Source organism: Fundulus heteroclitus, chromosome 10 (assembly GCF_011125445.2).
Source record: "Fundulus heteroclitus isolate FHET01 chromosome 10, MU-UCD_Fhet_4.1, whole genome shotgun sequence".
NCBI classification, from domain to species: Eukaryota; Metazoa; Chordata; class Actinopteri; order Cyprinodontiformes; family Fundulidae; genus Fundulus; species Fundulus heteroclitus.
The window spans coordinates 23,003,197-23,026,863 of record NC_046370.1 but is presented as its reverse complement, the minus strand read 5'-3'; the positions used below and the strand labels follow the sequence as shown (position 1 = coordinate 23,026,863).

At 42.7% G+C, this 23,667-nt stretch overlaps 2 protein-coding genes across 2 annotated transcripts; both read left to right on the top strand.

Moving 5' to 3' along the window:
- The first annotated feature begins 709 nt into the window (after positions 1 to 709).
- On the top strand, positions 710 to 5,356 carry LOC105937663 (cytochrome c oxidase assembly protein COX11, mitochondrial). Its single transcript, XM_012879105.3, has 5 exons — positions 710 to 820; positions 1,575 to 1,880; positions 1,964 to 2,119; positions 2,186 to 2,311; positions 4,584 to 5,356. The coding sequence occupies exons 2-5, from the start codon at positions 1,593 to 1,595 to the stop codon at positions 4,770 to 4,772; spliced, it is 759 nt and encodes a 252-aa protein (XP_012734559.1). The 5' UTR covers positions 710 to 820; positions 1,575 to 1,592; the 3' UTR covers positions 4,773 to 5,356.
- Positions 5,357 to 6,943: 1,587 nt separating this feature from the next.
- rab40b (RAB40B, member RAS oncogene family) lies at positions 6,944 to 23,297 on the top strand. The gene is made up of 6 exons (XM_012879104.3): positions 6,944 to 7,325; positions 15,831 to 15,891; positions 17,383 to 17,443; positions 19,633 to 19,710; positions 19,799 to 20,021; positions 22,521 to 23,297. Exons 1-6 carry the CDS (start codon positions 7,178 to 7,180, stop codon positions 22,811 to 22,813), a joined length of 864 nt encoding a protein of 287 aa, XP_012734558.1. The 5' UTR covers positions 6,944 to 7,177; the 3' UTR covers positions 22,814 to 23,297.
- Positions 23,298 to 23,667: the final 370 nt, after the last annotated feature.

The following is a 23,667-nucleotide window of genomic DNA, read 5'->3' as shown; positions in this document are numbered from 1 at the left end:
CGTTTCGCGACCCCATGAAGGATAAGCGAGTAAGAAGATGGATTGATGGATGGATGATATTTAATATTATCCATCCTACAATACTTGTTTGTTTATCATTTGTTCATGAAATAAACAGATTTGAATTTTTTATGTGTGTTCGCTATATCTCGTTTTGACATCTTTCTTTCTTTCTTTCTTTCTTTCGTTCTTTCTTTCTTTCGTTCGTTCGTTCGTTTGTTCTTTCTTTCTTGCTTTCTTTCTGTCTGTCTGTCTGTCTTCCTCTGTTTCTGTAATATTATAAATTGTTCTCTTTTTAATCTACTACTTAATTTAATATGCATTTAAGTGGTATATTTTGTCTTTATTTTTATAAACTTACTCTTGTCCTAATGAATTATCTTTCAGTTTGCTTGATTGTATTTCTTCCTTTTCTGTGTATTTTGTTTAATTAAAGATGCACTGGTATATATATATATATATATATATATATATATATATATATATATATATATATATATATATATATATATATATATATATACCATATATATATATATATATATATATATATATATATATATATACCAGTTCTGTATTAATTACCCATTTGGTGTGCAGCGCAGGATGTTCAGTTAATAATAAATGAATAAATGATAATTCATTTTCGTCTTGAAACTTTTTTCATTGAAATCAAGAACAGTCCTGCAGGGGGCAGTGATGAGCGAGTCGGGCGGAACTCTGCGTGCGGAATCTTTCTTCCTACGGGTAGGAGCTATTTGTGTGTTGCACAGCTGAATGTTTGGTAACCGTCTGTTTACTACAGAGCTGCTCTTACCAGGTAATTATATTTTTATACGATTAGGGAAGTACATGAAACTGAGCTCAGGATTTCGTTTAACTTGTGAGTTTTTTTTTGCATTGAGTTCTGCTTATACGTCTGATGATTTAGTAGGGCGCACAAGCACCGACCTCAGATCAGATATGTGTTCAGACTAGAGACATTAATCAAAAGCTTTGTGGAACCTACACATTTTCCTCTGACAGATAACTGTTTCATAGCAGTGGGAGAAACACTCGCTGAGATCAAACGGAAATAACAAATTGTAGATGTGAAATTGTGGAAACAGTGTAAATTCACTCTAAGCTTAATTTGGAGGGTGAAAAACATTAAACTGCAACAGTGATCGTGTAAAACTTGTAAAAGGCATCAAAATGATAATTTCAGATAAAGTCCAACTTTCTGCGTTAGACTTGAAATGGTGTTTATGCTGAAAAGTAGTTAATGGTTAATCTTTGAAGTGGGTCAAACAGAACTGCTTTTAACAAATCCCGATTATTGTCTCTGATTAATGGCGCCTATGACGAGCAGCGATTGGGCAGCGAGAGGTGGGTTTGTCCATCACAGGGGATACGCACAGCATGCTTCACCTCTAAGGGTAAATTAGAGAGACCCGTTAACCCGATTGGCACATTTTTATTCCTTTTTATTTATAGAGATTTCATTTGGAATAAAGTGAGACCTCGATCGGGACTTTGATCCTGAACGAAGACTTGCTTTCTGCCGCGTTCATGATGCTCCGTTTGTCCTGCAGGCGGGCTCCTTTGGTGCGATGCCGCTGCCTCTTCTGCTGCGTCTGTCCCTCTCGCCTCCGTTGTCGGGGTGCGTCCGGGCGCATCGCTACTGCTCTCAGTGGATCCTGCGCTCCCAGGCTGAACACCTCCTGCGGCGGCGCCCTTCGTCCCGCCTAGCGACGCGGGGCCACAGCAGGAAGTCCAGGAGTCAGGAGGAGGAGTGGAGGACCAGGAACAAGACAGTGCTGACGTACATCGCTGCTGCCGGCGTGGGAATGATTGGACTGTCCTACGCCTCCGTACCCCTGTACCGCCTCTACTGCCAGGTCAGACACACACACACACACACACACACACGGGCGCCTGGCTGTCGCGTTGGCCTTCGTTGACCTCTACGCTTGCCGCGCAGGCGACGGGGCTGGGTGGCACGGCGGTGGCCGGGCACGACACGGATCAGGTGGAGACGATGACGCCGGTGAAGGAGCGCGTCATCAAGGTCACCTTCAACGCCGACACGCACGCCAGCATCCAGTGGAACTTCAGACCTCAGCAGACGGAGATCTACGTAAGTGGTTCCTGTTTTTAGAGCGAGCCGCGTTCTTCTCCGGGTTAAACCTTTTTCGCTCTGCAGGTGGTGCCTGGCGAGACGGCGCTGGCCTTCTACAGAGCCAAGAACCCCACGGATAAGCCGATCATCGGCATCTCCACCTACAACGTGGTGCCCTTTGACGCCGGGCAGTACTTCAACAAGATCCAGGTGAGGCCAAGAGGTTTTGATTAAAGCAAAAGCTGGAGATTAATCAGAGGATGCAGAGATAGTCCCCCTGCGACAATGGATGGATTAGAGCAGAGGGGACCTATAGCTTCGTTTATAGAACTCCTCCCCAAATCCATAAACTGAGCTACATGTATACTACATGTTAGTAACATGCATATATGGTTTACATTTTGTCCTGCTGGAACCACACACTGCAGTGTTTTTTCTGATACTCCTGAATTAAATCAAGTGCAAACAATTGCAATTCAGAAGTCACCGAATAGGTAAACAAAGTCCACCTGTGCGTAATCTAACCCTGTCACGCATGGGGTTCATCAAACGCCCTGATGAAAACCAAGGAGCTCAGCAGACAGGCCAGGGGAGAAAGCTGTGAAGAAGTTTAAAGCAGGGCTGGGTTATAAAACCATATCCCAAGCTTTCAACATCTCACTGGGTTCTGTTAGCTGCTGCTCCTGCGGTGGAAAGTGATTCGACAAAGTACGGACCCGGAGGATATAATGCTTTTGGACAATGCCGCACTTTATAAATGTTGAAAGCCATGAAGTATTTTCCTTCTTTTTTACAAGTGCAGTATGCACTACTTTGTGTTGGTTTGCCAAATAAGATTCCACTAAAGCACATTGTAGTGTGAATATGTAAGAGGGTTTTCACAATACAAACATTTAAAACTCCATGCCATTACCAAATACCATTTTTTGAAGGCACAGGGTTATTTTTGGTTAAGAGCAAAAAGTATGAATAATTACAATATGACAAATTTCCGTTTTAGCTTTCTTAATTAAGACAAAACCAATAAGTATGGGACACTTTAGTCCTCAATTGGAGAAATATATAATTTAAGTGTCGGCTTTTTTGGTCTGAAATCAATTGGAAATGAAACAAAAGTACGTAACTCAATAAAAAAAATATAAAAAACCTCATTGTAGTGAGGGTTTTCACAATACAAACATTTAAAACTCCATGCCAATCCTAAGAAAATTACCCAATACCATTTTTTTGAAGGCACAGGGTTATTTTTGGTTAAGAGCAAAAAAGTATGATTAATTACAATATGACAAACCCCTATTCCCTTTTAGCTTTCTTAATTAAGACAAAAGCAATAAGTATGGGACACTTTAGTCCTCAATTGGAGAAATATATCATTTAAGTGTCACTTCCTTGTTTGGCGAAGTGGTAGACAAAATAACAGCGTAAGTGTTAATATCCTAGTATGTACCTTTTGATTCAGTCTTTAGTTATTTTATTATAATTGTTTAACCTTAATGTGGAACTATTCTCCTGTCAATTTGCAAATAAATCTTGCAAATAAAGAATCATCCTAAACTAAAATAAATTGTGCTTCAAAACAAACATGGATCTGGCGCAGACAAAACAGAATATTTACAGTGTAAACCAGGATCAGCCTCATGCAAACATATCCAGCTGCTGCCCTGTACAATATCTGTCTTCCTTGTAAATTTGCATAATGTCTTCTTTTGTGACCAACTACAACAGCAGGGTAGGTCTGGGTTTTTTTTTGTTTTTTTATATATACGGTCAGCTTCCGTCTGCCTCCACCATTAACTATGTTATTATTAGTGACATTAATTAGCCTCTGATAGCTTTACAACTAGATGGAGAAGTAATGGAGATGGAGAATTTGCTGACCTTTTTTAAGTTGCTCTCAAACATCGTTGTCATAGCGTTAACATGTATTGTTAGAAAGTAGCAATAACACGGCTAGCTTTTTTTTTCTTGTCTGTCAAGCTTAAAGGGAAAGTTCCACTGATCAATGCTTTTGCATTTGTCTTATCAAAACAGAGGACTGTATATGATTTTCTGGCACAAATCACTCTCTTTAAGCTCTCAGGTCTGCTATCAGAAAAAAAGACAACACTGTAGAGACGTCAAAATTACGACTAGTGACTGCTTGTTTAATGCTTAAAAAATGAAGAATTAATTAGATCAAGATATCGATTATCCACAACTTATTCCGCAACCCTCGTGTAATGTGACAAATTGTGAAAATGTTCAACATGTGCGAGGGCTTTTGCAAAGCATTGTACATACTGAATAGAAGTGACCCGAGAATGAAGCCTTGAGGAACTCCCTGAGTTCTTGTTCACTCAGGTTCATGTTGATAGAACAGCCTAAAGTAGTCCCAGTCTGCCTTGTAAGAATTGAACCCATTAAGGTCTACGAAATCAATTGGAAATGGAACAAAGGTACATAACTCAATAAAAAAAACAGAGCCTTGTGTTTGTGTTTGCAGTGTTTCTGCTTCGAGGAGCAGCGTCTCAATCCGCACGAGGAGGTTGACATGCCTGTCTTTTTCTACATTGACCCGGAGTTCGACGACGACCCGCGGATGGCTCGGGTGGACACCATCACGCTGTCCTACACCTTCTTCGAGGCCAAGGAGGGTCAGCAGCTGCCTCTGCCCGGATACAGCTACAACTGAACCAGAGGCAGAGAGAGAGAGAGCCAGATGGAGACCCAAAACAGACTCTTCATCATGACGCTGCTCGTTCTCTGAGCAGATAATCCTAAACTCTTCTCTGGTTTCTGACTACGTTCCACAATATTCCAAAATGGGTTTATCATCAAGCAAAAAAAAAAAAAAAAACACAACGTCCATTTAAGCAATTCAGGTTTTGTGTGAAAGTTTTTTTATTTTCTTCATTTTGTGTGGACAGAAACTTTAAGCTCTAAACTGCATGTTAAGATCCAGCGTTTGCAGGAGAAGAGTGATGGGTTACAGCTTCCCTCATCTGGTCCCTTTTCTGCCTTAAAGTGACAAAGAGAAGGAGAAAAACCAGAACGCATGGTAAAATTCTTACTCAAGCCGTTCCTGGTGCTGCTGAAAGTCTTGAAGCTCAAAGCTGCGAAGGTTTGACCCCTGAGAGAACAGCTGGAGCTCCACTGGATTATTTATTCTCAGTTACCTGTCTGAAAGGAGATCACTAAATCCAGATCAGCACTTTCCTCCCAAAACGTGCATTACTGTGTTTTCTTTGGTAATGAAATAAAACAATTCAAAGTGTGTTTGGTGCAGGTCTTGTTCACAGAAAAGTGACAGGAAGCTGTCCCAGAACAATCCTGACGATGAAACCCTGAGAGGCAGTTAGGGAGTCCTTGTCCCGTCTGAGTCCTGTTGGTTTTCCCAGCAGGCGGCCTCGGCAAAAGCCGACAGCTCAGGTCTGCGGAACAAACTAACTCCTCCTGGATAATAACATAAATGTCACAACCTCGCTGTGTACATACTCCCATCCGTCTGTGCTCGGTTCTACTTTTACTGGGCATTTTGTCTTCACGGGTCTGCTCACAGGTGGCTTTCTGTGCATCAAGAATGAGCAAAAAAAAATAAAGATTATTTGCTTTTTCACACAGAAGCAGTTTATTTTATGTAAGTTTAATTAGCTGAACAATAGGGGTCTTTTCAGGATCCTTTATAAAGCTTTTTTTTCTCCTGAACCACCTCCTCCACGTTGAGGAGCAGCAGCTCTACTCCGAGCTCCTCCCAGATGATGGAGCCCCTCTTCTTATCGCTAAGGCAGAGGGCCGGAGGAAGCTCATCCCAGCTCCTTGTATCCAGGGTCTTGCACATTCAGTCAGGATCCTCATTCGATAATTAAAGTCCACCAAATCCAGAGTCTTAACGATCTTCTTCACACAGACTGGAGAAATGCCCTCATTACTCCTGAAGATGAAGCTCTGTTGCCTACAAAGATATAGAAACTTGAAACAGAGCAGCTGAAGTGGCTTAGGATGCCTTATTGGCACCTGCTTTTTGAAGTTCATGAAAGGAGTACTCCCTGATGGCCTGCGACCTTTTTCAGCAGGATAACACTCCTTAATGCAAACCAAAAAATATTTCAGGGATGGTTTGAGGAGCACAATAAGGAGCCTGAGATTTGAACTGGCCTCCACAGTCTCCAGTCCAGCATCTTACGGACGTGATGGACAAGCACATCTGGTCCTTGGAGGCCCTGCTTTGCAGCTCCCAGGATCTTGGAGCCAGATGCCTGAGCACAGCTCCAGTGGTCTAGTGGAATCCCTGCCTCAACAAATCGGGGCTGTTGGAACAAAACGCTGGACGAACACAGTTTTAGGCAGGTGGTCGTAATGTTATTCCTGATTGGTGAGTTAAAAAAAAAACTTTATACAACTTAAAGATTTTTAGAAAAAAACTAAACTTGTTTGGATGCTGCTTCAGCATCCATATTATTTCAGTGCTGCGGCTTCACGGATGGTCTGACAGTAAAGATGTGTTCTGACAGTAAAAGTATATAAATCCGCAGTGGCCAGCTGCTCATTTATTATTTTCTGTCTTGCTTGTTTTTCTACATAAAGTAACTCTTTCTGTAGATTTACAGTAAAAGTAAATAAAAAATTAAAAAAAAATAGCCTACACTTCTGAGTTTAGATATTTCGATTCAAAAATCTTACACGGCAAACCTGATCTAAACAATTTTAAGTTGATCTCAGAAAATTAGCCAATCTCTCAATCAGACAGCGTCTCTGTTTTTACTGATGTTCGCCTCCTCCAATCAGGGACTCTGGCCTGCCCTAGCAACTCAATTGTTGGGCCAATCAGATAAAAGAAGGCGGATCTTCCCGTTTTCCATCCCCCCTCCCTCCCCTGGAAAAAGGGGGCGGGGATCAGAGCTGAGCTCCGCCAGCTGGACCAGAACAGAACCGTCCGCGAAGCAAGCGTCCACTGCAGACCGATGGGGGCGTGTCGCGCAGGTAGACCCAGTGCGGCGCATCAGTAAGCAGGGGGGCCTGGGCTATCGTTTACTCCTCTTCCTCTGGGGAGGAGGAGGAGGAAGAGGCACAGCTCGTGATGGGACACCAGCCGCGAGGATGAGCCACAGAACCAGAACCAGCCCGATCCGAGCCTACGACTTCCTGCTCAAGTTCCTGCTGGTGGGAGATAGCGATGTGGGGAAGGGAGAGATCCTGGAGAGTCTGCAGGACGGAGCGTCCGAGTCTCCGTACGGGTACAACCTGGGTGAGTGAGGAGGAAGAGGAGGAGGAGGAGGAGGGTGCAGGCTGGGGGATCTATCAAGGTGGATCCATAGGATCCGTTTTTAACGTGCAGTTTAGACTGCCATTAGCGTGGAGTTCACTTCATCCTGAGAGCCCTAAGGGGAGCAAACTGCACTGCACTCTGTTTCTGGTTCTTAAATCCTAATGTTTTCCTTCCTGTGATCCGAGAAACAGTGCTGATCAGCAGCCCTCCAGGCTGTCTGAAGCTCTGGCAGAGTTTTTACTTGCTCTCTGGCTTCCTTGTCACACAGCTCCAGTCCAGCCGTTGTATCTGAGAACTTGTTTACAAGAGAGGCCAGCTAAAAGCATTAAAGCTGCCCTATGTTAGAGCTTCAAGTTTAAAATGTGCGGTACCTCGCCAACCTCCACGTCAGAATCCAATATGGCTGGTTCTTACATGCAAGGCCATATTAAAACAATGCTGCATTTGATTTCAGAAGTTAGAGCTTCTGGAATTAATGGCACTGGTTTAATGTCATACCGTCAGAAATTCTAAGACATATACTGCATGTCTCCTTGTATAAACTTATAAACACGCACACACTACTGTCAGTCTTTGGAGCTACCAGTTGGTCCCTCATGTGACCTGGAAAGGCTAAGAGTCACTGGTCAGGGAACTAATACTAAATTTACCTGTAGTTCAAGTCCAAATCTTGACTTCAAGGTTCTATCTCATGCTTTTTTAAGCCTTCCAACGTCAAATAAAAGCATATATATGATTAAATATTCTTTTTAGCACTGTAGCGTATTAATTTTTTCTCAAATATTAGTTGTTTCCTTGTGCTATTTTTACCAACCTGGAACCTGTGCCTTCACCACAGCGCTGCCTCGCCCCCCACGTGGGATCGCCCTACAGCCGCTGCAGCAAAAAAAGAGCAGTTGCTGTCGCCGTGCAGATTAGGTGCTAAAAGAGCCGCTTGGTCTCAACTTTGAGCAGAAATGCTTGCGCTCTGCCTCACATCACCAGTCGTTGGGCAGGGGTGGTGCGGTCATGGAGGGTACATCCCGGAGAGGGTGGATGATGACCACTCTACGTAGGCCCAGTCATGGCCACTCGTTTCCAGGACAGGGAGGGGCTGCTGCTCGGAGCGCAGAATTTACGAGGATTACTCATACATGCACGAATCAAGCAAAATGCCACTTTGGGCATGATTCTGATGAAGGAATAGCATCGACTGCAGGACCGTTCAAAGCTCAAAAAAGTAGATTTTGCATGATATGGGCCCTTTATGTGTTCCCGGTTCTGTTGCGTCACCGGGGACCCAGACTTGCGCCTTTTCATGCGTCTGTTCTCCGTTTTGAACATTCAAGGCTCCAACCTCGCAGAAGTACTCTACGGGCCTGTCTTGTTCATTTTAGTTAGCCGGCGCGTTGAGCAGAGATATTTGCAGATCTCACTGATTCCCAAGTTGCAACTGGCACATGGTTAAGCAGTGAGAAGTTCTGACCTGCTGGGTTAATGGAATGCATCAGTAGTACTCTGGGTGTTTAGCATTTCACTGCTATGTCACTGGATCAGATGATTCCGTCCCGGTGAAAAACTCACCATCCTTTGGGATGCTTTCTTGGCCATGGTTCATCATCTGGAAAGTTTATACAACAAAACGTTGTTGGGTTGTTTTTTTATTATTTTTTTTTTAGTTTGTGTCTACTTTCACCCAGTGTGTCTCATACTGCTTTATATGACTTACAGTTTTCTGTCAAATCAGCGAGAGTGTATAGCCAAACACTAATTGACTCCCTTTTTATCATAGCTCTGACTTTTTCTTTTAAAGACTGGAACTGGAGGCTCTCTTTAAGCTCTCAGGTCTGCTATGAGGGAAAAAAAAACCCACTGTAGACACGTCAGAATTACGACAAGTGACTGCTTGTTTAATGCTTAAATTCTTGCCAATGCTTCTGTCTGCCTGTCTGTTAAGAGTATTGCTGTGGGCTCCACCCCCACCCTGCTCCCCAGCAAATGTGGGAATCACCATAGAAACTAGGGACTCGCCTTTTATTCCGGATTAATAAAAAGGTCACATCTTTGGAGGTTCAACCTTCTTGCCGGGGCTTTTGATGCTCGCGCCATGTTTGGTGGAGTCTTCAGTGGTGGAAATGATATGCCTCTGTATCCCCAAACCTTTGCTTCAAACGCTTGTTTAAGCAAAATAAAGAGAGCGTGTGCAAGGTGTTAATTTTTTTTTTGGCACTAGAGGCCTTTATTCCTCAGTATCTTAACAGGAAGAAGGGCAGTGAGTGAGAGGGAAGACATGGAGTAAATGGCCCAGGTCAGGGAATCAAAACCCAGGATAGCTGTGTCAAGGACTATATATACCAATATACTGTTGGTAGAACTGTTGCCTTGCAGCATGAAGGTCCTGGGTTCAAACCATGGGGGTCAACCTCGGGTCTTTCGGCATGTTTGTCCTGTGCATGTGTGGGTTCTACTCCTGCTTCCTCCTACAGTCCAAAACACATGGCTGCTAGATTAACTGGTCTCTACAAACTGCTCTCAGGTGTATCTATCTATAGGGGGGAGTGTGATAAATTGAGCCATTTTTTTTTTACTTATGCTGTCCTCCAGGCAAGGAAAAGTAATACACAAGCAAAAACAAAATAGATACACTTATTTGAAGATGTTTCCAATCAGTCGAAATGCTAAGAATGCATGCATGGTTTTTAATATATGTATTTTATTATATACTGTATATAAGAACTCAAATACAGCTGCATTGTTCAAATTACTTTAATGGAAATTATGATTTGGACACAATCAAACAACTTTACATCAAGTGTGATGACCTCACACAAAGAAAGAATAGTATTGTTTTCTCAACTACTCCACATTCCACTCCTCAAGGTTGCAGGAAAATCAGAATTGCTGCTCTCTCTGTGCAATTCCTCCAGCTTTTTGAGGTTGTGTTAACTTCTTTACCACTTCACTTTTCACTTTTCCTGCCCTGACCTCAGTGGCTGCTCTCTTGATCTCCTGAAGGGGTCTTGGACTGTAATCTGTTTTTCTGTTGTATTTTCTTGACATGATTAGTTTTCTACATTGAGTACATTTTTTTTTTTTTTTTTTACATTTTAGAAATATTGTTACTCATCCTTCATGGTGGGGTAAGTTATACCACTGGCTCAACTTACCCCAAGGCATTTGGCTCATTTTACCCCACAGGCACCACTTTGGGAAAAAAACGACCAAGCTTAGCATTTCAAGCTAATCTTTAGATAAAAGGTTTACATGGTTTAAAATGTTACTAAATCAGCAACATGTTTAGTATACATTTTTAAACCCGGGATAAGTTAGCTTCCACAGGACAGTGAATATAGCTGGAATGTAAAGGACAAAAATACCTTGACGAGCAAAAAATAGTTGTTTGTAAAAAAAAAACATACTTACCACATTACCAGATGCTTCTATCAGTCACAAGGGCAGCAACATGGAGGGTGATCACAATATTTTTGATCACATGACCACAGATTTGTACTGCTGCCTAAATACAAGGGGTGGGTCAACCTACCCCGCTCTCCCCTACTCGCTTAAAATTGTAATATCATTTTAACAACAACATGAAGGATTCATTTCACGATTGTAAGCGACTAACTACTTAAACATGTTTAATCATTTTTCTAAGGTACTATGCTACATGTTATGGGCAGTGGGTGCTTATTTGTGATAATTGGTCTGATTTCTGAGATATGATCTTAAGGTTTTAAACGCAAAGTTGAACATTTACGATAGTAAGCTGGAGTTTTCCAAAGACTTTGTGTCCAGATTTTGTGTCACATAATAATAGTTTTAGGAGTATTTCAGGAACATATGGTACTAAATTCCTGTTTTGTACAACTCTTGTATCATTAATTTAGTTATATTCTCAAGACTGTCTGATGCTCTGCGTTTTTGGTGTTCATTAAACCCTAAATAAAAAAAAGAGAAAAAATTGAGTCAACAGAACCAAGGGCAGAAACCGATCAATGAATCCAGGAGATCAGCGATCAGCGCCCCTCAGTAGGGGTTTAGGCTTCAGAGCTGATGTCACTCTGTGGGTCACGTTGAAAGTAAAAATGAAAAAAAGAAAGAAATTAAATCCATCTGGTGCAGCCTTCACATTCCAGGCTCGCAGCATCTAGAGCAACAGAAAAAGCTTCACCGACCAGCAGCAAGCAGCAGGGAGTAAGGTCAAAGGTGCAGGGATGATGGAGAGGAAGAGATGGCCGTGGTGCCTGAATCATCCACAGCAACCTCTAAAGAACCAATTCAAGGACCCAACCTTTCAAATCTGTTCCTGTAAATGGTTTACAGCTGATAAAACCCCAAACCAAATCTTCTGAAAGAGAGAAACGTGTTTGTGTTATTTTTAGAGCGACCGGACTTTAAACCAGATAAACAAAGACTGTTAAGGCAGGATTTAAAGGTGCATTTAAACATGCATTAGGAGAAGTTGTTTTCTGGGTTGCAGAACGATTTATGCTCCAGGTCTGGAATAAATCATACCTTTTTTTTATTATTATTTTTATATAATTCAAAGTAGAATCCAGAGGGAAAAAGTCGATGTGCCTTGTGCGGTGCAAAATATTTTCCACACTATATGACCCCCATTAAAGCATCTAATTTAACATCTACAGTACAAATAAACCCGGATTGTGCTTTTTGTGGACCTTTTCACCAGGATGGTTCATTTTACTGTCAGTTAAGGGGGTAGTGCCCCTCTTTGAAGGTGAGCTCGAGGAGGAGGCTGCAGCGGTTTAAGATGCGCTGGAATGGTCCCCGTAATGATTCCTGCTCTCTCCTGCTGTTAGCCCGGCTCCTCGGTAAGGATTCCTTCCCGCTTCTCCAAAGTGAGATCTCTGCAGGGGCATTTCTGACTGAACACTCTCACACAAACCAACGGAAAACGGGACTATCCAATTAAAAATGGAATGAAGTCTGAGGGGCTGCAGGACTGCAGTGGCTTGCCGGCTTGTTGCGATCAGGTGAGATGTGTCCGCGTGCTGCTTCTGATGGGATGGCAGAACTCAGAACATGTTTTGAATAAAAAAAATAAAAAAAAACACCCTGACAACTGCAGCCAAAGAAGTGTAGCACCAGTTTTGACTATCACATTTTGTTTTGTTGTTGCTTAATACCAGAGATGCTCAGGGAGCTGGTTCCAGTAAACTGGTGATTTTTTTTTTTTTTTTCTTCCTCTGGGATGCAGCTCAGCGGGTGGAAAATTTGGTGGTTTATCCTTGGATCTGTGCTGTTTTCTGGGTCATGGCAGCAGACGTAGACATAGCTGCGGTCCGCTGTCTCTCTGCCAGGGGACGGCCGGCTCTCTGAGGTCCCAGAGGAGCCTCCGGGTCTTTGCCAAGTCCAGAGCGGAGCTGCTATTACGGGGCTGCCAAAAACCACACGGGGAAGACTTTATTACCAGCGACGTGAGCGTGGAAAAATGCTCCCTACAACACTGACGGAGTCCATGCTGTGGATTGTTTCCAAAGTCTATCTGAGCGTAAACTGTGAGTGGACCAAAATGTTCTGCCTTTCAGGCTCCTGACTGAACCAAACAGCCTGATGGCCGTGCTCCATGTGCGACTGTGAGTCACGATGATTAAAGTGAAGTTGCAGCAGATGCTGCCAGGAGAAGCTCACTCATTCAGACACACACACACACACACACACACACACACACACACACACACACACACACACACACACACACACACACACACACACAAATGCTCACACAGTGTGGGTGTTTGTGAATGACCTTGATGAGCACGGGGCAAACACGCACTCCTGCGTTTGGATGAAACACAACACTCTGTGACAGTCATCATCTGAAGCGTCTCTCTGAGCTCAATCTGGCAGAGATTCATCTCATTGCTGCAGCAGGCAACCGATGCAGCAACAAATCCTACTTATGCATGTATTAGTAGTTTTCTGTCATATTTCTATGACCAATTATTATATTTATATCTAAAAGCTGTTTGACATTTCCATAACTCATCCCTGGATTCTGATCAGGCTGTTGGACTGACCAATCAGAGCAGGATTAGCTTCACGCTAGCACAGACCTTTCGAAATTCCGTCCTGTATGTTCGATGTTTGTGATTTAAAGAAGCAGGCTTATTGCAGAGTAAATGAGAACACACTAAGACCTTAGGTGGGATGTTCCAACACGTAACTGCATCTTCATCTTAATGGCAAAATAGGACCAGGTTTGGGGTTTTAGTAGGAATAAGGAGGCTGGTCTTGTGTTGCTGAACCAGGGCGGTGATCTTCCACGCTCGCAGCTGCAACAGTACATCAGGAAAACGTACATCATCATCCTGTGTCGATCTGGTGTTCTGTATGCGTTTAAACGGTGGCAAAACTAAGTCCTTTTTAAGTGGCAAATTTTGGCTGTAGATTGAGAGCGCGGTCAGGGACGGAAAGTTGGCCTTCTATCGGTTCTCCTGCCTGCGGTTTGGATCCTTCGCAACATCCACGCAGAAAGTTAAGGAGGTTCTGTTGAAATGCAACAAACTGTCCGCCAATCCTTCCAAACTTACTGCAAACACAGGTTATTAAAAATCCCTGAGCTGCTGAGAGCTTTACATAATCAGCGTGTGCAGCCGTTCTATAGGTTTAATACTGCTGTGCGATCAGCCCTGATAATTACCGTTATAAAGGAGACGAGATGCTCGCCGCTTTGTTCCTGCAGGAGGAGTCCCCGGCGGAGCAGCTGGGTAATTACATCCAGTCTGGAATGAGTAGGGAATGATGTTACGGTGGTTCGGCAGCAGGGGGTCTGCACAGGACGCCGGTAATAACCGGGGCATCGCTGTTGGGAGTCAGACAGCTCCGCGTTCAGCTGCTCATCCCTGAAATTTTTGAGGAAGTGTTGGCTGGATGGCAGAGGGAGTCAGACTCGATGACGCCACACGTACCCATGCTGTCAGTGCAGCATTCGAGTTAATCAGAGTAAACAGGGATGTGCGACGAGGAAACAAATCTTTCTCCTCTGTTATTTATGTTAGGTGTGTTAGAGATGGATGGATGTCTCTACTCCATTGAGACATCCATCCATCCATCCATCCATCCATCCATCCATCCATCCAACAAACAGGCTAGATATTACACTGGGATGCAAACTGCGAGTATTTTACACCTGAAATATAACAACCTACAATTGTGGCTCTCAAAACTGCCCTTTGCAATGTTAATATTGTGCAGAAAAATACCATGATGATATTTTGCTATATATTGTGTAACCCAAGCTCAGATGTACACCTTTATTTTATTAAAAATCTATGACTGGGATTTTTTTTTTTTTTTTTTTAAATACCTTATTCAGAAACTGGAAACCAGTGTTTCCACTGGAGGACTTAGTGGAAAACAAGCAAAGGACATAAATGTTAGCACTGTTTTAAAGTTAAAATCCCTCAAACTTGCCCGGGCATACCAATGGTACAACATTAGAGATTAGAGAACGCCTGTGTTTTAGGTTGGTCAAACTTTTCTTGCTCTTATATAACATTCAACGCTACACTAACTGGCCCTGCTGTTGTTCACTTAGAATCATTTACAACCTAAGCCGCTTTCAGAGCTTTGTTGCTGGTGTCTTAGGAAGTCGAGCCGCAGATCCGTTGCAGTCGGCGTTGTGAACATGAATGGACTTCTGTGAAACTGAACTGAAACCTGTTGCTGGGAGTTTACTGGCTGCAGAACTTGTCTGAGGCTCCTTGTCACACTGACCCCTGATCAGGTTTATTGGCCCTGTGTTAGAACAAGCATGTTTCCCATGCAATCTGAAAAAGTCTTGCATTTATTTCTTTTTATAAAAAAAAATAATAATAATTTTCAAGGCCTGGAAAAAGAAAGTGAGTTCATAAAAATGTCATACTTTTTTTCCCCCATGTTTTGAAGGACTTAAGTCCAATAATGTATTTTTTATTTTTTTTGTATGTATTTATTCATTTGACTTGCCACATCATGCCTTAACTTTAATAAAAACAAGTTTTTAACTCATCAATCAGAAGTGAAATTTTTCCTCCTAAATTCTCTTGAAAAACAATTTTAAAATCAGTTTGTAATGTACCGGTGATGTTTAAACTGAGCCTACAATGCCAAACGGGACCAAAACTGCTATTTTCAAGATGTTTTACAAACAGAATAAAGTTACCAAAGTTCATGAAGTTCAAAGAATCTACATTCATTGCTTCATAAACCATTATTTATCTGACAAATCCACAGGTTATAGATTTAGAAATCAAAATTATCCAAGTTAGTCCAGATGCAACAACAGTACCACACTCAAACAAAAATAAAAAAATGCGACCGAAGTTTTGGATTGAATTGTGTAATTATAGTTGAACCTACAGATACTAAGACCTGACTGCTATCCAACGTCCGAAAACAAAAATCTTGACACCTGAATCTTAAAAAGTCAGGGATTTTGTGCAGGAACCCTCAACAAGAGACTGAGGAAGTTTTCTCTGTTGTCCTGCTGTGTTTCAGGAATCGACTACAAGACGACGACCATCCTCCTGGACGGGAGGCGAGTCAAGCTGCAGCTCTGGTATGAAAACGCAGCGGAGACGACTGGCTGCTGTACAGCAGCCGTCCTCACAGCGTGTGATCTGCAGCAGAGAGGATGATTGTGTAACACGCAGAGCAGAGGAGGTCCTGGTTCGGTCCAAAAATAAACAGCGAGCATGTGAGGCTGTTTTGACTCGATAAAGAGCTTTCTTTTTTATTTCAGGTGACGCAGCCTCCAGCTCCACGCTGGCAGCTGCTGCCTCACGCTCGGCTCTCTGTAGCCTTGATTTAAAAGGTATTTAGTTAAACGGTCTGTTCAAGACAGACTTAGGTTCTCTCCGCTGTCAACTTAGAAACTTTTCTGTTTTGTTTTTTTCTCCTCACTGGGTTCGGTTATGACGTAAGAAGATTACAAGTGACAAATCCAGCAGCGTGGGGGGCTTTAGGAAAGGGGTTTAACACCTCATCCGTCTGAACGCCGCGGTCACAGAGAGATCCAAAGCCCCTCGGTATGCAACGAATCAGCTAACAACTCCCCCCTTCAACGTGGTTTAGATGCCGGAGATGCTTCCACCGAGTCTGGTGGGGCAGTAAAATGAGTCCTGATTTGGTCCTAAACAGCATTCCCTGATAGTGCGCGCTGCCGGAGAGCAAATACGCTCCGAGGATCCTCAGTTTGACTCCAGATGGGTGAGAAAACGTTATTAGGAAAAGTTATTCATGCAAAGGTTGGAAAATGCCTTCCTTCGCAGAGCATAATATTATGAAACCATTCGAGGAATCTGGAGGAAGCCCGAGCTGGCCAGCACTGATGTAGATGGCAGCGCATCAGGAAACTTTATTTATCAAAACATAGAACTAAAAGAACCATGCGGTGAAGGATTCACTTTGGGGAACCTTAATCCAGCTCCACAGCATGGAGTTACATTCAACAACCTTTAATGTCTAGAAAACAGTTATAATGTTAACCTGGTGCAGAGGTGGAGTCAGCTTCCAGATCTTTGTTGCTGTCACCCTATCAGAGTTTGTTAAAGTCCATAAAGGGACAGAATTAACCTATCGATGTATAGATGTCATCATCTGCCTGTAAACCGAACCTGTGGCTGACGAACACGGATGATATGGACACATGAGATGCAGATGGACGCCTACAACAGGACTGCTTTCTGTTTGACCAGCATCGGGCAGCAGATAAGACTCAGATCCAGGATCAGTTCATCCTACATCACAGAGGATCACCCAGACATCAGCACCTGGACTGGCTGGTGACTCGGAGAAGACACTGTGCCCCCACAGGCCTCCTGGGTTCACCTGAGCATCAAGTTCCCATGAAAACAGTTGTTTAGGCCCAAATGGAAGAAAACGGACCACATGTGTGATGCGTGTCTGTGCTCTGAACCAGCTGGTGTCAGACTGAAGGAACAGAGATCCGGTGCCCAGAGAAACACAGAGAAAGTTGTTAAGTTCTTGGTTTCTGAGGAAAAGCAATCTGATTTTTCTTATTTGTTTTTTCTGTATGTTTTTGTTTCAGGGATACATCCGGGCAGGGTCGGTTCTGCACCATATTCAGATCCTATTCCAGAGGAGCACAGGTATGGGTCCTGGAGATTTCACCAGAAAAAAAATGCCTCTGTCATGTGCTCGTGTTATTTTGAGGAACCCTTGAAGAGGTCGGAGGGAACCGTTGGGATCCAGAACAGGTCCAGAATGTTCTCTTCCTTCTGCCATAGTTTTACTCACTGAAAGCTTGTTGGTTTTTAGCAAGATCAGAACCTGGGAAAACAGCTCAGCTTAATTCAGATTCCTGAAAGCAGACAAACCAAAACTAGCAACGCTATTCAACAAACTCAGTCAAAATTGTATATCTTATAGGTTTGAGACATTGGAACATATGTTGGTGCCTTTTTAACAACAACAACATATTTTATTTTAAATGTATACCTTTGTGTACCCTGAAAATATATAAATAAATAGAAAACAAAAATAGAAGATTAACAGATGAGTTTGACCTGGGATTTAAAGGGGCCAGTCATGTATTTTGACCATAAAAAAGAAAACACAAAGAAACATAAGTTTATCTTTATATCAGACTGTATACGCCAAGCGTACATCTTTTTCGAGCCCGAACAGAACTTTTTACCAGTACCGCGGCGCTATCGGAAAGCGAGATGGCGACCATTGACGCAGCTACTGTAAGACAGCCAGTAGACTATCCCACAATGCCACGCGGTAAAGTGAAAGTACATCTGGTGACGGGGTCTTGTTGTGGTAAATGTACACCAAAGCGCTTCGTTTACTGACAAATAGCGCAAAAACAAAGTGTAGAACACAAAAATAAGATATAATAAGCCAGCAGGGCATGATAGTTTATTTGGAAAACCTTTGTATGGAACCAGAGCGAGTTACAGGCATTTGTGAAGTCATACGTGACTAGGCCCCTATAAAAAGAGACAAGAGTTCCAGTGTTTCTGGAAGAAGGCCATTCCAGAGGTGAGGGGCAGATCGGCCAAAGGCCCTGAATCGCATATCGGTCAGAGGAGCAGGAGGCAGAAGGAGGATGACCTAAGAGGCTGAGAGGGAGCGTTGACGTGGAGGAGGTCGGTCAGCTATGAAGGAGCGAGGTGATGGAAGGCCCTCCACGTCTCCGTCATTCGGCTCAGAGCTTTGTGCCACGGGGGGAAAGTTGGGAGGAAAACTCACCTCCTTCACATCCTCCAACACTGTTTACACAACCATTATGCTGTCGTCCCTCATCAGACTATTAGTGGGTACGGGAGCAGATATCGCCATAGCAACAGTGGCAGCGTTGCCATGGAGAGGCTAAAGGGGGGGGCTCTTGAACCCTGAGTTTGTGGAGTCAAACTGAGCAGAAAATGGACATCCACAGGAGCAGCGTACACCGTCGCATTTTCCACAAAGGAATCCCGAACCCACAGCTCCCAGCAGGCTTTGCTGCGTTCATTATTTAACGGAATCTTTTACAATTTCCGACTGCAGGGGGGGGGGGGAGAAACACCCATTTGCATGACAGCAATGTCCATCTGTTCTCGGTTGTCATATTTTATTGAGTTTGTAATCAAGTGACCCGATGCAGCAAGTGTGTCCTTTTTACAGCGATGACCTGCTGAGACAGTAGACCCACATCAAGGAGAACCAGGACATGGATGTTCTCATATTTAGAACTCGAACCATTCGCCTGTATAAAGATTGTTCTTCAGAGCTTGTACTTGTGACAAGCAAATTAAACTCCCACTAGAGCTGAAATTATGTTTCGGGCCGTTTTCATAGTAATTCAAGCTTTTGATTTGACTTTTCTTGGCAAGTGTTTTTGTTTATTACTGTGCTTGTGTAATAAATCTCCTTAGGACTGAATCATGTCTTGTACAACAATACTGTTCAGAATGATGCAAAGTCGGATTTATCTTTGTTTTACAGCAGTATGACATTTAAGATTTTGATTTGGCCTGTTTATATTCATAAAACAGATTACGGACATGGCTACCTGAGTAGATGATATCTGATGGGTTGCCTTAGATAGAAAACTCTTTAAACTATCTGGCTGTATGATTTTAGTAGAATTGGTTTTGCCTTGAGATGACCTGTGCTGGGAATTTGTGGTGTATAAATAAAGTGAATTGAATTTGGATGAAATTAGGAAAGTCTGAAAAAGCTGGGCTTGGTAATATGGATACATCTTTTTTTAATTTAACTGATGTTCTTTAAAGTCAGGGAATTACATGAATGTTTTGTGGGGATTTAAAGACATATTTGTGCTCCTCAGGGAGTAATCCTGGTGTATGACATCACCAACCGCTGGTCCTTCGATGGGATCGACAGGTGGATCAAAGAGATCGATGAGGTCAGATGCGCCTTTGTGTTCCTGAGGTGAATCCATAAATCCGGTACAAAACCCATAAATGTTCCTGCGCTCCTTCTTCTCCACGCAGCATGCTCCGGGAGTGCCTAAAATCCTGGTGGGGAACCGCCTTCACCTGGCCTACAAGCGTCAGGTGACCACGGAGCAGGCGCAGGTGTACGCCGAGAAGCTGGGCGTCACCTTCTTTGAGGTGAGCCCGCTCTGCAACTTCAACATCACCGAGTCGTTCACAGAGCTCGCCCGGATCGTCCTCATGAGGCACGGCATGGAGCGGCTGTGGAAGCCCAACAAAGGTCAGCGGGTCGCCTCACCCACACAACCAGCTCATTCAGTAGAGTGTTTATGGCTGTGCTGCCCTCTGCTGGAAGACACAGGAACGACACACTGATGATTTCTGATCAGCTAGAAGTCACAGGAAATAATCCGCCCTTAGGCTATAGTTTTTAAGGATTTAAAAAAAACAACGTTTTTCCTGAAAAGTTAACTTCAACAACACATTCGATCGTCCTAAAACTACTTTTTATATTTTTAGAAAAATGTACTAGGCTTACTGAAAAAAATACTGGGGACGGTGCATTAGTCAACGGCCACTTGTTTTTTTTCAGACTTCTTTTCGCGGATGTATGACATCATTTTAACACCCCCAGAAAGAAAAAAAAGAGTTAAAACATTACATTTCAAATGACATATTTCTAATAGGTGATCTAAGCAAAATCTGAATTCAAAGGTAAAGTTTATTTCCTTGAGTAATTATATTTAAATAATAGAGTGCTCCAGAGTGTTATTTTAATAAATATTACATCTCGCCCAAATTACCGCTGCATTGTTTACGAAATATTAACAGTTGTCTTTAAATTTTCTGAATCTTAAATTATTTTGTCTTTATCTCCATGCCACTATTTTTTCTTTTTTACTTTTGGAATGTGAATAATAACTCAGGTTTTTTTTTTTTTTTTTTAAATAACAACAATCAGTATTAATGCTTTGCAACATGAAGTCTATTTTGTAGATAACCGTCTTTAAAACGGTTATTCTAGCTAATAAAGCAGCAACGTTTTATCCTGATGTTGTCTTTTACAGAAATTCACCAATAGTCGAGACGCCAAACGAACTTTCCTGACTTTTTTTTCTGAAATAATACCCTATGGCAGCTGTTGCCAAACTTTTTAAGCCGCACACCCCCTTCCGAGTCCTAACCGGGTTGACGCACCCCCAATCTTCAAAAAAAAAAAAAAAGTTGCAGTTACAAAAACACAACCATCATAACAAAGGTTATGAAAATAAAATTAGAACATAATTTGCAATAAAGTTACATCTTGACGATGTTGAGGTTCATCGATGGCTTAGCCTGGAGCGAGAGAAAGAGACACTCAGACCGGTCAGACCTCCACAGACGACCTGAAACGTCTCTGAAGCAGAGACCATCCAGGTGGATTCACGGACTAAACTCTGATCTATCTGTGTGTTCTGACTTTATTTATTTCATGCACCAGCTTCGAAATCTGAGTCTGACTCAAAATACAAACACGAAGAAGTTTAATTTGATGAGAGAGAGAGAGAGAGAGAGAGAGAGAGAGAGAGAGACTCTCTCTTTGGTAAAGCGGCATAGAGTAACAATAACAGAGCGCTCCATAAAGCTGTTATTAATCAAAGAAATACAAATTTCTTTCCTGATTGTTTCACAGCAGTTACATCCAGCAGGTAAACACGCCCATGGCAACACACCTCAACCCCCCCGCAGCCCCCACCGCCGGTTGCTGGTTTCCCTGAATATGCGCTAAAACTGCCTCTTTAAAATGAACTGCACCTGTCTGAATCGCAATGAAAAGTATTACCGCTCTGTGTGTGAGCATAGTCAAGAAACCGCGTCTACCACCGATTTTCCCACCAGCAGCAGCGGCGTGGTCGTGACATTCGCATCAGTGCTCGTAGCGGTTCACAGAGTCACAGCACCATGGGCAGCGCTGTATGTAGGTGCTGCGCAATCCATAGAGAGACTGGCTCACTCAAATTAATCTCATAAATAAAAATTTCGGCCCGAATTCGATTTTCCCTCTACTGACGTAAACGAACGTAAAGTGAGGAGAAAGATAGAGAGACGTTTTCTGACTGCCGCTCGTTTACTTCTCTCGGATCCGCTGCAGTTCTCTCGTCTGTTGCCTCCAATTCCTCACTCTCTCTTGGTTCCTCTCCTCCTTCACTAACCTTAGATGTTTCACCTGCTTGACAGTTTCCCCCGATTTCAGCCAATTGAGCATATTTGCAAGAATGAATACAGTAGAGGCCACAAGCTTAGGTGCGCATATACAGCACCATGCGTAGAAGAAGATAACTTCCTCTATATTTCATCTTAAAATGAAGCGTAGAAGAAGACTTCTTCTAAATAAATAGATTTACGTGTGACTACATTTTAATTTATTTATTAAATTTACAGTTTTTGATGTGCATTTTTACAAAGGAAATGTTTATTTACACTTCCTTATGGTGTGGGGGGAAAAAAACAGTCAGGCCACCATTACATTTTTCACCTCGCGCAGGGAATCCCTGTTCTATAGCACCACACATCCATCACACAGCAGAAAGGAACTTGTTAATGATTGATTGATTCTTAAACTTCAAAATAAATATCCAACAGATTTACAAGTTGAATATTATTGCAGATATTTATTGTTTCAAAGTTACAATTACTAAAAATGACTTTTAAAACATAATACGTAGGTGTGTTGTGGTTTATTAGCCGTCTGTGTGTGACATGAGCTCAGGGTCTGATAGATCGTTATTCTCTCCGTCAGTGCTAAGTCTTCAGGACCTCTGCTGCCGCTCCATCGTCTCCTGCACCCCCGTCCACCTGGTGGACAAGCTGCCCCTCCCCCTCACTCTCAAGTCCCACCTCAAGTCCTTCTCCATGGCCAACGGCCTCAACGCTCGCATGATGCACGGACGCTCCTACTCCGTCACCGCTGCCGCTCACCACAGCGCCGCCAGGAGGAGCGGAGGGACATTGCTGAAAAAGCCGAAACTGACCCGACCGCCGCCCCTCAGCCCGACTACGCAGAGCTGCAGAAACAGCTGCAAAATATCCTAACGGCAGCGAACGCACCACGGGTTGTGGACGGTACACAGCTCAGTCCGTGGAGTCATATTTATGTCTCTGTGAAGGAGCAAAAACCAGAGAGGAAAAACTGGTGTTTGGTGATGCGAGAAGCATCATGTTGAATCTCTGAGCACAGAAATATGTTGCCGTCAAATTACTGAACAGTGACAGCCTCTTTCACCTGATGAGTGGTTTAATGAGAGTGTTTGGGGGGGACAATCAGGGAATGTGTTTGGGTCAGTAATGTAATTTAGTATGGCACATAAACTCAGTTCAGACATACACTTTTTAAAGATGAAGACAAATTCTCGAAACACTGTCAAATTTGTACAATTATAAAAGTCCCCAATTATCTGGTTAAAATTTTCTTTCTGGCACAAAATCACAATATTCTTTGTATTAAGTGTTTTGTTTTTTTTCTTTCTTCTTTTTGAGTTAGTTTTTTTTCTTTTAGAATTTGATCACAGTTTTCAAAATTTTTTTTAGCTTTCTTGCTTCCCTGATTATATTTCAACTTTTATTAAAATAAACTTGGTCATGCAAAATGACTTTAAAGGTATATAGCCACGTCATATGCTTAAAAAGACCAAAAACCATTTGGTCATGATAAAATAAGGTTATATACAATAAGCGTCCATCTTGATAGGGTTTTGATGGTCGTTTTTGAGGCTAAATATAGCCCCACAATGGGCGCGATGACCAGATGTTTATAAACAGACGAGTCACAATCTACTGGAGGTATCGCAGAACTATCATAATGACGGTTTGCTTAATTAATAAATCCCTTGTAAATAATGCCGGACCAAGCCTGACCCTCTGCAATGCCTCGCAGTAAAGTGGCAGCT